General features: G+C 49.4%; 1 protein-coding gene across 1 annotated transcript in view; it reads right to left on the reverse strand.

The window, feature by feature from the left end:
* Positions 1 to 2,107: 2,107 nt before the first annotated feature.
* KCNH1 (potassium voltage-gated channel subfamily H member 1) overlaps positions 2,108 to 15,888 on the reverse strand; it is a 435,865-nt gene continuing 422,084 nt past the window's right edge. Inside the window, exon 11 of the mRNA XM_033197084.1 lies at positions 2,108 to 3,160. Coding sequence (XP_033052975.1) covers positions 2,303 to 3,160 — 858 coding nt within the window. The 3' untranslated portion in view covers positions 2,108 to 2,302. The remainder of the gene's footprint in view (positions 3,161 to 15,888) is intronic.

A 15,888-nucleotide genomic window follows, 5' to 3' on the forward strand; every position in this document is an offset into this window, starting at 1 on the left:
GAGGGAAGTGGCAGGGCCTCTTGACATTGGCTATGGAGTGCTGGACAGGAAGCCTGTCATCAAGTCCCTGGAGAGCTGGGAGGCAACAAAAAGTCTCTAGTGGCAGGTGCTTCTGAGGCTGGGTTTTGGGGGTGGATTAGAGGCCTACCCTGCCTTAAAAGTGGTGGGTCCTAAACTTCAGAAGCAGGTTGAGGAGCATGTTTAAGAAATGGCAGACTAGAGTGTTAGGGGGCAGCCAACAGATGGGATTCCAGATATTTTACAGGCTCTTACCCAAGGACTGGTTGGTAGCTTCTCAAGTGAAAGAGGCTGAAGACCTCATAGCTTTATCCAAAGTCAGACAGTTGTGACTCGGCCTTAGGAAATTAGAATTCCTCTTCTTTGCATGCTGCCACCTGAGGCTAAATCTAATTATGTCACAGCCTGGAGAAGCCAGGAGCAGCCCCTGTAAGCCTCATGTGAGAAGCTACATATGAGGTTAGGGCTCCTGGAGCAGGACTCTCCCTTGAGCTCGCAGGCCCTGGCTTCCCAGGGCCATCTGTGCCAACCCTGTGAACCAGGAGAGGTCAGCCCTGCCTTGCACAGACAACCGAGGGCCTAGCCCTGGGACTCACTGTGAGTACTGGGCAGGACTAAGGAGGCGAGGCGGGGTGGGGTGGTGGGCAGGCTCGGACCAGAGGCTCTCAGAAACACTGAGTATCTTTGGTAGGGCAGAGGTACCAGGGATGGGGTCACCATCTAACATAGGCAAAGGTAAGCTCCCTGGATAAGTCCATGCTGTCACCTGTACTCCTAATTCCATTCCCTCCAAGTTGACTTTTCAGAGCTGAACTTCTCACCTTGCTTGTCAGTATTTGGGGTCCTGACACCTCTCTGTAGGGCATATGCCCTGGCCAGCTCCACTGTGCCTGGAAGAGACTTCTCCCCTTTCCTTTCTCAGACGCCATTGAGAGAAGCCCAAGCACATGAATAACCTGACTTAGGTGACCACGAGGCAGTGGAGTGTCCCCGAGCATCGTGGCATAAGGGCTCGGATGGCCCATACGCAGCTCTGTGACCATCACTGGGAGCCACAGCTCCAAGGCCACTTTTCTCCATCACCTTACAGAGAGCTGGAAACTCACTGCTTCGTTCTCTTTCCAGCTCCTGAAGAGAGTACAATCATGATCCTGAAATCTTTTTCCATTTTCTCTTGAAATCCTACTGACTTTAGTAGGAAATAGAGAGACCGGCTTTAAAATAAGGACCAGCATGGCTCCCAAGTGCCTATAATGACCCCGTGCGGTGAACAAAATACAAAGGTCTGCAGGGCAATCCCAATGAGAATCAAAGTATAAACATAGCACTTGCTACAGTTCTGAGGTTGTGTGTGTCTGCTTTGTTAATAAAGCAACTCTGGGCTCATGACCCTTCCTGCTGATGCTCCATACCCTGAGGAATGCCACGGGGACACTTGGGAAGAGGCCAAGAAGGAACAGAGGCAAGGGAGCCTGTGTGTGAGGCCAGCGGCATGGAGCACGGCCAGAGGCTCAGCTGGGGACTCCACAGCCCTCCCTGTCAACTGTCCCAGAGGAGCAGGCTGTGGGCCGCAGCGCAGAGAACCCCTGGATCCTAAGGACCCCTCTCCAGCTCTTACCCTTGCCTCACCACCTTTGGGAAAGGAGACCTGAGGATTCCCAGCTCCAATGTCGATGGGAGGCATGCACCACACCTGCAGCTGCTTTTCTGGCCTTAACCATGAGACAGAAAGTTTCCGGGCTCTACCCTCCTGTCCCTCAAGCTCCGCTTGTCCCGAGCTAGTTACAAATGACAACTACAGGAAAACATGGTGATGTCAGACACAGGCTGTACAAGGACGGGGATGCTGGGAAGTCCCTGGCCCACCACAGTCCGTTGGGGGTCTTGGCAAAGGAGCCCAGCATGGTATATACATGAGAGGTTCTCGGCACTTTCCCACCTGTCCCCAGATGGCTGCTGCTCTGTCCTGGTAGTTTATCTTTTACAAATATCATGGTAGTAAAAAATTAAAAATGAAGGAAAATACCCTTTAGACAGCATGTCCCTTCTTTCAAAATTGTGCAAAGATGGTTCAGATGCAGCTGCCACCTTGCAGGGTAGGGGCACGCTACCCTTCCCATATCTTTTTCCAGATAGAGAAAGAGCGCATCTAAGCCACTGGCCCCACTTTTTCTGTCAGGAAAAGCCTACTTGAAAATTGTTGGTCATGTGGACGTGTGTGGTGGGGTGGTGGTCACGGCAAGGTTGTAGGTGTCTGTCTTTGACTTTTCTTTTAATAGACCTCTCAGCTGGCTCCAAAAATGTCTCTCTCTGATTCTGGGGACTGTGGCCTCGATATTTCAAACAGCTCCTGAGGAGACTGAGAGGATCTTCTGGAAGTTAATATCCTGAGTATCTCAGAGAGCTGTTTCTCAATATTGGTCATTTTGGCATTTAAGGCCTTGATGTCCTCCTTCAGCTCGTGCCTCACCTCCAGGACTGTGGCCTGCAGCGTCTGCTCAGGGATGGGGTAGAAAGAATGCTTGACCTCTGCCAGGATGGGACTCCGATCCTGGGGACTCCTGGCCTCACCCACGTTGTCCAGCCGCAAGTCGCTCTTGGTGATGCCACTGTCACACGAGTCTGTCTTCTTCAGCGTGGCCTCGCCTGATGTTTTTGTCCTCTCGGGAAGTGTCTCCATCGACTCAGCCTTGGACACCTTGTTCCATTCCTCACCCTTCCTGCAAGCATCTTTGAAGCGGGCCCAGCCTTTGCGCTTGGCACAATCGCCCCCACCCCCCTTGGGGCCCAGGCACTCAGACCCGGGTGCGTGTAGCTTTGCGTGGTCTGGAACCCCGGAGGTGGAGGCTGCCTGGAAGGACACGGGCGTGGCAGGACTCTCACGTACGGTGACCACGCTGGCCTTCATGAGGCTGTGGTTGGCGGAGGCATGCTCTGTGAGGACATTGCCCTTCTCCACGTCTAGGTCATCCAGGTCCCGGCCCCCTCTCTCAGCCGCCAGCCTGGCCTCTTTCTGCTGTCGAAATCTCTGGAAGAGGCGCCGGACAGGGTGGTCCGGGGGCAAGATCAGGGGGGCCTCATTCTTTCGTTTCATACGCTCTTCCTCTTCACGTTTCACGTCGCTGATCTTCCGGAACACAATCTGGAGAGACAGAGAGAACGACATGCCATGTTAGCCACATGCTGGCTACAGCAGCCCAGCTCAGCCCCTCTGCCTATCACGGCCCTCTCCTTCCAGTCCACCCACTGCCAAGAGGCTGGGGCTCACAGCGTGCAAGGCCTCACGAGGCTTTTCTCTATGACTGACCTCACCCTCCTTTGCTCGACACTGACTCCCAGCTTTCAAACAGCAGGTAATTGACTCCCTTTGTCATTCCCTTCAAGAGGAACAGATCCCATTTTTTCCCTGCCCACATGCCAGGAAGCTGAAGAATCCAAAGAGCATCTTCCCAGGAGACTGTCCTAGCCTCTGAGCCTGGCCTCCCTTAAATCCGTCCTTGTCTGCAATTCAGCATCATCTCATGAGACTTTCAAATATCATTTTTCTGGCCCCACTTCAGACCTACTCCATTAGTATCTCTGCACAAAAGCTGGAGCATCTCTGGTCTAAACCATACTTCAGGGCAAGAAAGTCCCCTGGCAAGGCTACAGCTAAGGTTTCCAATGCCACCCACAGATCTGGATCCTAAGTGAATGTGGTTGGCTGTGAAAAGTAAAAGCCAGTCTCACACAGAAGTCCTCCTTGTCCTTGGTAAGCTTACAGTAGACTAACGTCTATAAAGTTGAACATAAACTTGTCCTAACAATAATACCCACACTTGGACAGTGATTTGCAGGTCACAAGGCACTTTAATGTTGCTTCATGTATTCCTTTTGACAGCACTGTGAAGTCACTGGAATACCTGTTATTATCCCCATTTCAGACATAAGGAAACCGCAGCTCAGAGTGGCTAAATATCACCCAACAGGTAAGTTGCCTAGAAGGGACTTGTACCCAAGGTATCAAACCCAGATCCATTAGGTGACCAGCAGGTAATGACTAATGATAACAATACTTCATGCAGAGGATGGACCATCAGCAAACCAGACTCATGAATTTGGCCCGAGTGCAGCATAAGCCACAGCTACGGGGGGCCTTCCCCTGGGTCAGCATCTGACTATGGGAAAGCCCCATAATTTCTAGCTTATATTACATGTGCCAATTAGACTCTGGGACATGTTTTGACCCATATCATGTTTGAATTTGTGAGCTGCAACCTGTAATAGGTTGTCTTTTTAGTGTAAATTTCTGATTTGAGGACTAGAGGTATTGAGATTGTGTAGAGGAGAGGCCTGTGGTAAGGGAGAACAGCAGCTTTTTCATCATCCCAATCTGGGAAACTTTGTGCCCTGGGCAGGCAACTTAGACCCACCTAGAACCTGTCCCAGGGACTTGCCACAGGACCGCCCGTCTTGGGGAGACACACATGGTGTCATGCCAGGAGCAGGGGTTTGGGGTCAGAAAGAACAAAGTTTAAGTCCCAGCCCCATTACTTAACCGTGTAACCTCACAAGGTATCTTAACTTCTGAATCTCAGCTTCCTCCTTAAAAAGTGAGGAAAATCTCTACTTTTCAGACTTGGTATAAAGCTGATACAAGATGACGTATATGAAATCACTGGCCCACTAGAGATGCTTAAATGGATCCTGTTGTCCTCGCCCTTTCAAGGCCCCCAGCTGAAGATGACACACAACTCGCCCTACCTCCTCCAAGAGGCCCTGCCCCATGCTGTCACCAGTAGGTTCTCAGGTATGACCAACAAGACGATTGTTTTATAGTGCCCAACACAGAGAAGCCAAATAAACAGTTAATTGCTTGATGCTAGGAATCCATCAGCAAATCACTGGCAGACTAGAGGCCCACGTCTGTGCACTAACTTCTTGGTCAAAGTTTCTGTCACTGGATGACTTTACACTGAGGTCACTAACAGGTGGATGGGTGGTTAAATCTTCCAGCTATTATCTGGATTCTGATATGTGACTTTCTGACCTCCACTGGGCAGCATTTCTCCCATCCCTGCCTCCTCTGGTCCCCTCTTTAGATGCACCCCAACTGCCCCTACAGTCTGGCTTGCAGATCCAAGAAATGGGACTCAGGAGAATCCTGTCCACCCTGAAGAGGGCCAGAGAAACCCAACAAAAGGCCCATGGGGGGATGCGGAAGGATAAGTAGAGTGATTGGGACCCTTTTCTCTCTGTGCTCTGAGTTGGATGCCTCTATATGTGCTGTACTCTGTTCTGGGAATAGCCTCTGCTCTCCATTGGGCATCCAAATCCTCTTCACACCAAGACCCAGTGCAAATGCACCTCCTCCAGAAAGTCTTCGCTGATTTCAATGTGCTGTAAGTTATCCTCCTACCTCCCAACTCCAATGGCCCTTTCTATAGTTTGACTGCTCTTCTGTCCTAATTACCCTCTATCTTGTATCCATTTGTAGTAGAGAGGCCAACTCTCTTCTGCCTACTCACATGCCTTCTTAGAGAGGGGAGGAGAGAGAAGGGAATAGGAAGGAAGGTGGAATGGAGGGAAGGAATGCAGAAAAGAGGAAGGAGAAAGTGGGTGAGAATGTGAATGTACCCAAGAGAGATGATGGCTTTTAGAGCTCATTGCTTTTTTCCTGCCCTTTATATCTGCAGGATTTCTGATTCCTAACACTACCCCCTTTTTCACTTGAGCAAGTTTGGGCAGGTCTATTCCTTGTAAGCAACAATTCCTGAACACAAACATATCCTATCCTGCTAAAAGGTCCCTGAGGGCTCAGAACAGTTCTTTGGAGGTCACACTGTATTTTTTACTTTTTAAGTTTTTGCTTATTATTTGCCCTGAAAGAGCAATGATTTTCCGTTTTGTTTCCAATTTCCAGCTGTTCAAAGTGACTGGTACCTAGCAGGCCCTCAATAAATATTTGTGCAATGTAGAACACATAAATATTGGCTAATGAATCCGTGGGATAATATCTTCTTCCTGGAAAGATGAAATCACAGAGGTCATAGTCAATGTTATAAAAAGCAGGGTTTGGCCTGGACACACATCTCTCAACATCAAAGGTCAGGGGCAGCCTCTGAGACTTGAGATGTTCTAAGACTGATGAAAAGGAAGTTCTTCAGATATTGAGGAGTCAACAAAAAACTGATCCCAAGAGGCTTAACATAATTCATGGTGGACATTTCGGAGGGGAAGTGGGAGTTCCTCTTTGAGGGTGTGGCTACATTGTGCTTGTCACCCAGAGGCCCCATGGGTCAGAATCCTGGACTGAACCAGCCAGCACATTCAGGTGTTATGACTGTGTGGTCGATGTAGGCAGATCAGGCACTCACAGACAGGGCCTGCTGGTGGAACCGCGGGTCTCTGGATCTGTGCAGGCTTTTTTTCCAAAGTGTCATCCTAGGCTGCCCTCCATCATCCTGTGTGATAGGCAGCCCCCCTGAACGTCACTGTCTCAACCAATGGACAGGTGAGCCAGGGAAGAACTTCCTACCCTGCAGAAATGCCTGGTTCTTCCTTTGAGAATCAAGGAGATAAAACCTGCCACCCCCAGGAGACAAGGCAAAAGGAATTTTTACAGAGCTGATGTGGTCTGACAGCTTTGCTGATCTGGAGTCAAGGGCTCTGCTTACTAACTTCAACTGCTTTTCTGGAGAAGTTAGTCATGGAGTGTGTCTCAGAGGCAACCATGACCATGCATTTTGCCAAGTATTTTAGATCTGAGTGGGCAGGAGTGGTTGTAGGACTCATGACAATGAGGTCTGTGCCACCAGCTCCAGCCACAGCAGCTCTCCGTCTGCTTGGAGATGCTCCACAGCTTCCCATGGCAAGAGTGCATCCTGGGAATGATGGGCATGACTCCCAGCTCTGTAACCCAGGATGCTCCCTGTACTGGACAGGTGATGGATGGAGGTCTGGGGAACAAGTCTGTCCAAAGTATTCCATGAGGCTCTAATAGGTACTATGAGGCGGGAGAAGTTCCAAAGTTAAGTTTGAGTCACACTGCAATGTTAAATGGGTTGCTTTACTGCAGGACTTCTCAGAGCCTTACCACACTAATGTGCCTTATGAATGTCTAAGAGGAAGACATTATATGGAGCATTTCTTAAGCCAGTTCCCCCAGATCCTCTCTTTTGAATGAAAGAACCTCCTCTGGAAAACACTAAAATTATATCAATGTGTAGGGTATGGGATGTTCTCTGTATTTGTGTATAGCCCTGACAGATGGACAGATGTTTCCTGTTCCAGCTAAAGGGGACCTCTTATCTCTAACTCACTAAGTCCCTGGAATTTGAGATTTGAGGACTCCATTGCAGATGCATTACCCCCGGTAGACAGGCCAGGATCAATCCAAACTCAGTGGCTACGGCCATCCTCGTTTGTGAAGCCAAAAGAAGTGATGTATATTGCCCTCCCTCCAAAAATCTGCTTCTAATGTTTGTGGTTTAATGGGGAGAGAGAAAAAGAGATCACAGGTAACTTCTCTATGCACTACACATAGGCTCCTGAAGGATGGTGTGAAAATAAAATCCTAAACGACTTCCATTTTCACTCATCCTCATTGCAGACTGACCTCATACTGATTTCATCATCTCTGCCTGGCTGATTTTATTTTTGAACTCTTACATGAGCTCAGGGAGCTGACATTTAAAAGATGAACCTTGATGAACATTTTTGCAATGAGGACAACTGCTCATTGGCTCTTGCCTTCTTTCTTCACATCATAGATCCTTAGTCAGGGACCACACCAACAGAGAGGTGCTGGGGTCTGTCTGGAGAGTTTGTTCCACTGGAAAAGGCCCAGCCCTGGTGATAGAAAACTACTCTATTCTTGGCATGGTTTTAAGGCACTGGTAATGGGATAAGTCCAGATCCTTCCTGGATCCAGCCAGAGTCCTGCCAGCCCACAGGGGCATATATTTTTCTAGCCTGACATGTTGCTCAGAATGCTGAGCAGCTCATGACTTATTGCAACCTGGAGACAGAGGACGCCTGGAGGGCAGAGACGCTGCTGTGCCTTGCTCATCCAACTTGGCATCCCTCTGAGCTCGCACGAAGCAATGGCCCTAAATCTGGGAAGACTTAAATTGTTGTTGAGCTGAATGGAATTGACACTCAGATCCCTAAGCTATAGGAATTTCTTGGTAATTATTTTCAACTTGGTTTGAAAAACCAATACCCCTGGAATCTGACGTGAGTCAGGATAGTCGACCACCTCTTCTGGGTTACATTAAGAGGGCCCAGCTCCTCTCAAACCTAACCTGTTCTCAAGCCCTAGCCAGGACCAGGCCAAGGGGAGGAGTCATCCCCTCGGGGTCTCAGCAGCACGCATGGGGGAAAGGCAGACCTAGGAGGGGAATGGACTTGCTAGAGTTCTGGCAGCAAAAGAATGTGGGGAGGGCACCCAAGTGGGAGCACAGTTACTTAAAAGAACTCAGATTGTGGAATAAAAATACATATGTAATGTCAATCCTCAGTGGTTTGCATAAATGGGCTGAGGTATGAGTCATCGAAATCTATGGATATATCAAATGGGATTTAGATGATTTTCTCTTGGATTCAGACACATGTCCCCAGTCTGAAATGCTCAGCAGTAGAAAGAGCACTGGCTTGGAGTGGTCCTAGCTCTGCCACTGACTAGTCACTGTGTGACCTTGGGAAAGTTATATCCTTCCTTGGTTGTACCAGATCAATGGTTCTGAAAGAGGTGATCTAGTGAGTGAGAATTTCCCGTGACAGGGCTAGAAACTGGCATTTGCAGCAAGCTCCCAAGTGATTCTGACATGGGCAGCCTGACCCAGGTCTGCTGACTAGGCTCTCAGAACCCTTGGATGGATGGCTGGTGAGGTTACTGCTACTCTGCTGTCCCCTGTGCATGGACTTGTGCTCACACATGCCTCCTGTGTACCTGTCTGCCTGTACTCACACTACCAGCCAGACTCAGCCCTCCTAGGTGCTGCCTAGGATTGGAGTGGGGGATGACCCTGGTCTCTCACTCAGCCTCTGGTCCCTGAAGGATGACTGAGAGGAAACGGGGAGGCCCCGCAACCACCTTCAACTCTTTCTTTCTTAGATCTGACAAAAAGCTGTCTTAGAGTGGGGGGACATAAAGCCAAGCAAACATTTACTGAGCACCCACTGCCTAAGAGCACTCAGCAGGGCGCACACACTCTATAGCTCCTTGCTAGTAGGAGCCAGGCCTCTTGTCCCAGAGCTGGGGTCCATGCTGGTGCTGACTGAAGCACCGTGAGTGGCCGAGCATCAGAAGGGCCCTAATATCCCCACAGGCCCACTTGACGTAGTTTTCCTTGTGGTTTCATCACCCACCAGCCTCCTCCACCAGTCACCCTGCCTGGTTTTATGGCAGAGCATAAAACATGAAGATTAACAAACTGGGCCATTTAAGAAACTTAAAACATGGAAAAACAAACTGCAGATGGGCAGATAGGATAAGGCAGTTGGTTGGGTTTTATTTTTGGAAAAGGCCACTTCTCAACCCCCTCAGAAAGATCACTTCTGTTACTGTGGAATCAAATGCTACATTTTCTACTTGGTATCATGATGAATACGTGACAGCCCAGAACATGGGAGGCCCTGAGCCTCGAGGAGGGGAGGGGGCCCCAGAGGGACCCAGGCCAGTTCGGCTAAGGCTGTGTGCTGCCCTGGCCTGAGGCTGGAGGGGACAAAGCACAGCACTGTCCTCCAGGGGATGCCAGGCTCGGGAGATAGAGCAGTAAACTCACAGCATAAGTACAGAGTGCTAAAGTGGGCCCAGGGCAGGAGGGTGAGGGCAGGAGCCTGTGGAGTCAGCATGGAGTGATGGCATGTGCACACGCTTTGAAGTCAGGTGGATTTGGATCGTGTTCCCCAAACCTCAGTTTCAGCACAGAATACAACTGCTTTCACAGGACTGTTATAAGGATTAAGTTGGATAATGTAAGTAAGCCCTTAAAGAGAGTGCTTGACATTTAATAGTTGCTCAGTAAATGTATTATGTATTACTCTTTATGGGGGCGGTCCTTGAGATGATTCTAGAAGGATGAGCTAGAATTAGGTATAAAAGGTAAAGAATTTGGGTGAGGGTGTTCCAAACAGGGAACAGCCCACGCCAAGACACAAAAGCAGAAACGCCAGCCAGGGAAGAACAGTGTCTTTGTAGTGGCAGTCCTGGTGAGAGGAGCTGACGCTGATGGAGAGCTCTGATGTGCCAGGCACTGTGTTAAATGTTGGACCTGTGCCATCCTTAAGGAAACCCCAGCAGGTGGGTACATTATTATCTTCATTTTTCAAATAATGAAACCGAGTTTAGAAAGAGTAAGTGATCACCCAAGAGGACAAAGCTGTGGAGTTGTGAGCCAAACCTGGGCAACCGGAGTCCCTGCCCACACCATGTCTGAGGCCATTCTTCTAGGGAAAATGCCTTGGGTTTTAGGACAAAGGATAGTTTCTCTCAGTATAGGTTGATGACCTCCACTACTGTCTCTCCGTCTTTGTCCATTGGCAACTTCTCTAAAGAATTCAGGGGCAGCACTAGGAAGTAGAATATCTGGCCAAGGGAAGGCGAGAGGCCAAGAAGCCAAGATTCCCAGAGGATTTAAAGAGGGAATCCCTCTTTAGATGCATTGGGCTATGTGGTACTTTAATTTGTCAGGATGGACCAATGACTTAGGGTGAAACCAGACTTTGATTGGTTAAGGTGAAAAAGAGGGCTAGCAACACATGAGCCCAACAACTGTTTGGCTTAGTGGAAAATCCTGCCTCCCTGAAGGATGCTGAGGTTACCAGTTACCCTGTTGACCACTCGTGACCTCTGGGCCCAGCATTAGGCAGAGGGAGTAGGAATGCACAGATGTTCCAGTGGCCTTTATCTGGGAAAACCCTAGAGGCTAGAGCTGTTCTGTTCTCAGGGGACCTGGTCCACTGGCTCTCAGCACACTGCTAACAGGCAGGCCCCTCCCATCACCATGCAGCATCTGTACTTTCTTCTGGCATTAATCAAGAATGACTTGTCTGACCCATCAGTGCCATCCCATCATCTTATTCACTCTTCTAAGGCCCCCCACTAGACTGGCAGACATGGGCAGTAGGTGGATTGGACATATCTTCTTTTGACAGACCAACCTGGGGCCTGAAAGACTCCCACAGATGCTCCTGTTCCTCTTTCCTCAGGAAGGTTCAAACCCAAGACAGATGAGTATCCTTCCTTCTCAGTGCCACCCAGAGAATAAGATGTGCCCCTGGGTTGCTACTCAGGGAAGAGATGGCACTGCTGTTCAGGAGTTGCTATCCTCGGGCATTTCACTAGGGGTCACATTTGTCACCTTCTCCTTGTTTTGTGCTCCCTCAGTGTAGTGGACTGAATTATGACCCTCGAAAGGCATGTCCACCCAGAATTTCAGAAGGCAGCCTTATTTGGAATAAGGTTCTTTGCAGATGTAAGCAAGGTAAGGATCTCAAAATGAGACCATCCTGCATTAGAGTGGGCTCTAGACCAGTGATGAATGCCATTACAAGAGCCAGGGAAAAATGCAGAACACAGAGAAAGGCCACGGGGAAGATGGAGGTAGATACTGGAGTTATGTAGCTACAAGCCAAGGAATGCCAAGGATTGCTGACAGCAACCAGAAGCTAAGACAGGCCTGGAATGGATCCTCCCCCAAACCTCCAGAAGGAACCAAGGCAGTAGATAACTATATTTCAGACTTCTGGCCTCCGGAACTGTGAGAGAGAAGCAATTTGTTTTAAGCCACCAAGTCTGTCGTCGTTTGTATGGCAGCCCTCAAACTAGAACACAAGGTCTGCTTCACCACTTCGTCCTCTCTCCCTCCCCTAACAGAGGCCCTGTCCACAGCGCCGCCCTTTGCGCTCAGGCCGCCGCCAGCTGTTCTCCCTTCTGCTTCAGTATTTATCCTCACGCAGCTGAGGCTGGCATAGAAGCCAACAAGACAATGGATGTAAGTGCCCACACCCGCCGTATGCTGGTTTCAGACCCTGAGGAAATTACTTGATCTTTCGAAGCCTTAGTTGTCTTCTGTACAGTTCCTACTTCTTCTTCCTGTGGCGTTGCAATGAAATAACATTTGAGAGAAGCCCCCCTTCCTTCACATTTATAAACCAATGCTGCTTTTCTTTCTAGTCCCAGCCTGAATATTCCCACACTAAGCATGGGTACATCAGTGTTTCAGAGACCCCTCAAACTCTACTGTCCTAGCCAGAGCAGTCTCCCTTCCCACCTAGTTCTTCCTCAGTGAAGGTGAAGTAGATAATCAGGTCAGTAGGAATCAGAACCCCACTTGGGTGGGTGGGAGGAGCAACTGAAGAGAGGCCAGGTAGAAGACTGTGACTAAAGCTAGTGAAACATACAGGGAAGCAGAGGAGTGGGCAATAAAACACAACATGGCCCGCTTCTAGACATACACACCAGTTCATGATGCAAGGAGAAACAAATATGATCTGCAAACTGCACCTCATTAACCTGAACCTGAATCAGGAATGACTTGTCCGACCCATCAGTGCCATCCCATGAAGACTCAGGCATCATCTTATTCACTTTCATAAGGGTCCCCGCCTAGACTGGTGGCCATGTTCTTTTGACAGACCAACTTCAACCTGTGGCCTCACCTGCACTAGGTCCCTGAGGGGCATTTGCAGCCTTGTGGGTATCCCTGGGAAACACATGCTACTAACTCCTAGAGGGCTTTGGCCCCTAATGTTGTCTCCCATCCTAGGAACCAGATGGAAGCATGTGCAAACCACAAGCTTTCCCTTAGCCCTTCCAGAGACAGTTTTAGGAGCCTGCTTGCCTGCCTATGTCTCCACTCCCAGGAGGTTCCACTCTGATCCCTCAAAGGAGGACAAGTCTTACAGGCTGGAGCTTTGAACCTCTTCCTACTTCCATTAAAAGCTCCTTGAAGCATGTGGCCCCACTGGCAGCCCTCAGGACTCCTGTCTTTGCCCCTTCACTCTGGCAGTGCATAATGGGGAAGCCTAGAACCCCTGCCCTCCCCACCTCCAGCAGCACTTGCCAACCAGTAAGAGGGACAGAATCTCCTGGGGAGCTTTTCCAAATACACATCTAGGCACCACTCTCCTTGCATCCCTCTCTGCCCTTCAATCTCCACCTCTATTTGAGAGCCAGTACCCTAAGCCTAGAATGAAGATCATGCCAGTAAAGACAGGGGAAACAGGGTAAGACAGCCACATCAGACGTATTTCATACTCATGTTTCGAGGACACACACACACGTGCTCAGCAGACAAGATGCCCCTTCTTGATGCCAGTGTACCAGCTGCACACATAGCTCCTCTTACCAGCTACTCCCATCCCTCTCTCCCTCTGCCATTTTTTCCCCTTAGTGACTGACAGGTATCCTATCCTGGGTAGAGGCCTGAGGCACTGGATCTGAAGCCAAAAACAGCTGAAGGGTGGTGGGAGTGGGCAGTAATCCTATCCGTGCTGCCTGAGCCCTCTGTCTGCATGGAATATGCCCAGTGGGGAGCAGAGCCACAGCCTGTCCCCTAGGTGGGGAAGAAACTCTCAGCCAGTGAGGGGTCTGCAGTCCAAAATTCCCAGGGAATCCCCTTGGAGCTGGGCAGTCCCTAGTCCCAGGCCCCTTGGGGACAGCCTGTTTTGTGATGGGTTTCACAGGACTTCACAGCTGTGTATGTCCATTCTTCGACCAAACCTAAATTTCTGACTGGGGTTTTAAGCCTCAGGTCCTTTCTTTATGGAGAGGTGACACTCTCTCCGAAACTTCATTACACAAGGAAACAGCTCTGATCAGCCATTCAAACACTCTTTATGCAGTGCCTACTGAATACAGAGCAATGTATGAAATGTATGGGATAGCTGGTCCACATTTAAAGAGAGCTAAGACTCTTCCTCTCAGAAGCTGATGATCCAACAGCTTTCCCAGCCTGAGCTGACCTGGGAAACAGCTGCATTTTACAGAAGGACCAACTGAGAATGAGAAAGGGGGGATGTGGGACAGCGCTCATACAGTGTTTGCTTCTCCTTGGAGTCAGGATGGTGGTTCAGAGGCTGTTCTAGAACAATCCAACCTCTCTTTAGAACGCTGACACTGATTAACGGAGTTGGCACTGCTCTATTCTTAGCCATGGACGGGGCCACCAGGCTATGACGCCACTCTCCTAATGAGGGGGCAACGGAGAGTTCCTGAGCAGCTGCCGCCAGCGGCTCAAGTCCTTTACTTTATCCAGCTTAGTCATGACAGCAGCTCTGGGAGATGCTCTGTTGAATGTGCTTTCATGAGGAACTTTTCCACTTGTGAGAGCATTACTCCCAGTTTACAGATGTGACGGTGACTCAGAATGGTAACTGGTCATTCACTTGAGTTCTCGGTATATAGTGCTAACATCAGTCCCTTAGGACCTGGACCATTTCTAACCTCTCTCTCATGAACACCTACTATATTTACACGGTGTTCAATTTTAGCACCTGAGACTATCAATATATTCATCTTTTTGTGTGTTTGAATTATCTCCCTACTCCCATTGTCCCTCCCTCCCTCAGTAAGACAAGTCTCCTTGCTAGAATAAACTCTACCTTGTTCATTTTTGTGGCCCCAAAACTAGAAGGGTACTTGTCACACAGCAAACATTCAGTGACTATTTGGGGACTGACAGATTGCATGACTTGGGCAGGTCAATTAACTTCTGTCTTTGTCTATTATAATTTGGAAATAATACGCTTTACAAGAGAGAAATATCATGAGGATGAAATGAGACAGTGAGCCCCAGGATGTGTGTATCAGCTTTTTATGTATTGCCAATTAGCACCAAGTCCACCCTCCACACTCTACTGGCTGGGCACCGGCCAGTAAGTTACCCAGACTCCCTTGCCGGCTGGTTTCCTGTTAGGGTCTGCCAGTGGCAGCTCTGGCAGGAGACTGACAGGCGGGAGGAGGGGAGAAGGGGCTTCCTCCCTGCTTTCAGCTCCTGTAGTATGGCTCCAGCAGCAGTGGTCAGCTTTAGCCCCACTCTCCAGCAGTTTCTCTGGTCACTCCCTGCACAAGCTTCTTCAGCTCTCAGCTGTGTACCTGGGCAGTCAGGGTGCAGGTCCACAGCTCTCCCCATTCTCTGGGACACGGGTCAAGCCAAGCTCTCTTTCCAGAAGTCTGGGAGGAGCTACACGTGCCTCTTCCTTAGAGGTCCTGGCACAAGATAGGCAACACCCCTTCTCAGAGGGCTGCATGGAGCACGCACTCACCAAAGCTAGGGCCCCTCCTCCAGGCTCCTAGGTTTTGGTAATACTGCCCTGTTGTGCTCCCAGCCCTGGTAGAGAATGCTGTTTATTTCCATTATTTCCATTATTAATCCCTGGGCGTCCTCAGCATCTCCTTTTTGCTCTTTTAGCCTTTCAACTCCAACTCCATGATTTAAATCCTCTCTTAAAAAATTAGTATAGTTTCAGTTTCTGTTTTCCTGACTGGGCCCTGAGTGACCGTGTGCGGGAGGGAGCTCGGGTTCAAGCCTAGCAAGGGGGTAGGTGCTCCCACTGAAACCTAGTGGAAGCTGATACCTTTCTCCCAAAAAACTAGTAGCATGAGAAGGAAAGACACTTGAACTCCCACCTGGTAACCCAGTCCTCGTTTTATGGGGGGCACTGGCTAATGTCACCTTTGCCACTGTCAGTAATCAAGGCTTTGAATTTCTCTTGCTTTCCTTGGTTACCAGGACTTGGGGAAAGGGCATTTTTCTTCCTTGCTACTCAGTCTATTTTCCTCATTCAGAGGATCTGCTATTCCTAAAGCTTTCAGAGAACAGCCTGCATAGAGGCCTGTGCAGGGAAGGAGGCAGAATTTTATCCAAATCTATCTTAGAAGTA

The sequence above is a fragment of the Trachypithecus francoisi genome, unplaced genomic scaffold, assembly GCF_009764315.1.
Source record: "Trachypithecus francoisi isolate TF-2019V2 unplaced genomic scaffold, Tfra_2.0 Lachesis_group5, whole genome shotgun sequence".
NCBI classification, from domain to species: domain Eukaryota; kingdom Metazoa; phylum Chordata; class Mammalia; order Primates; family Cercopithecidae; genus Trachypithecus; species Trachypithecus francoisi.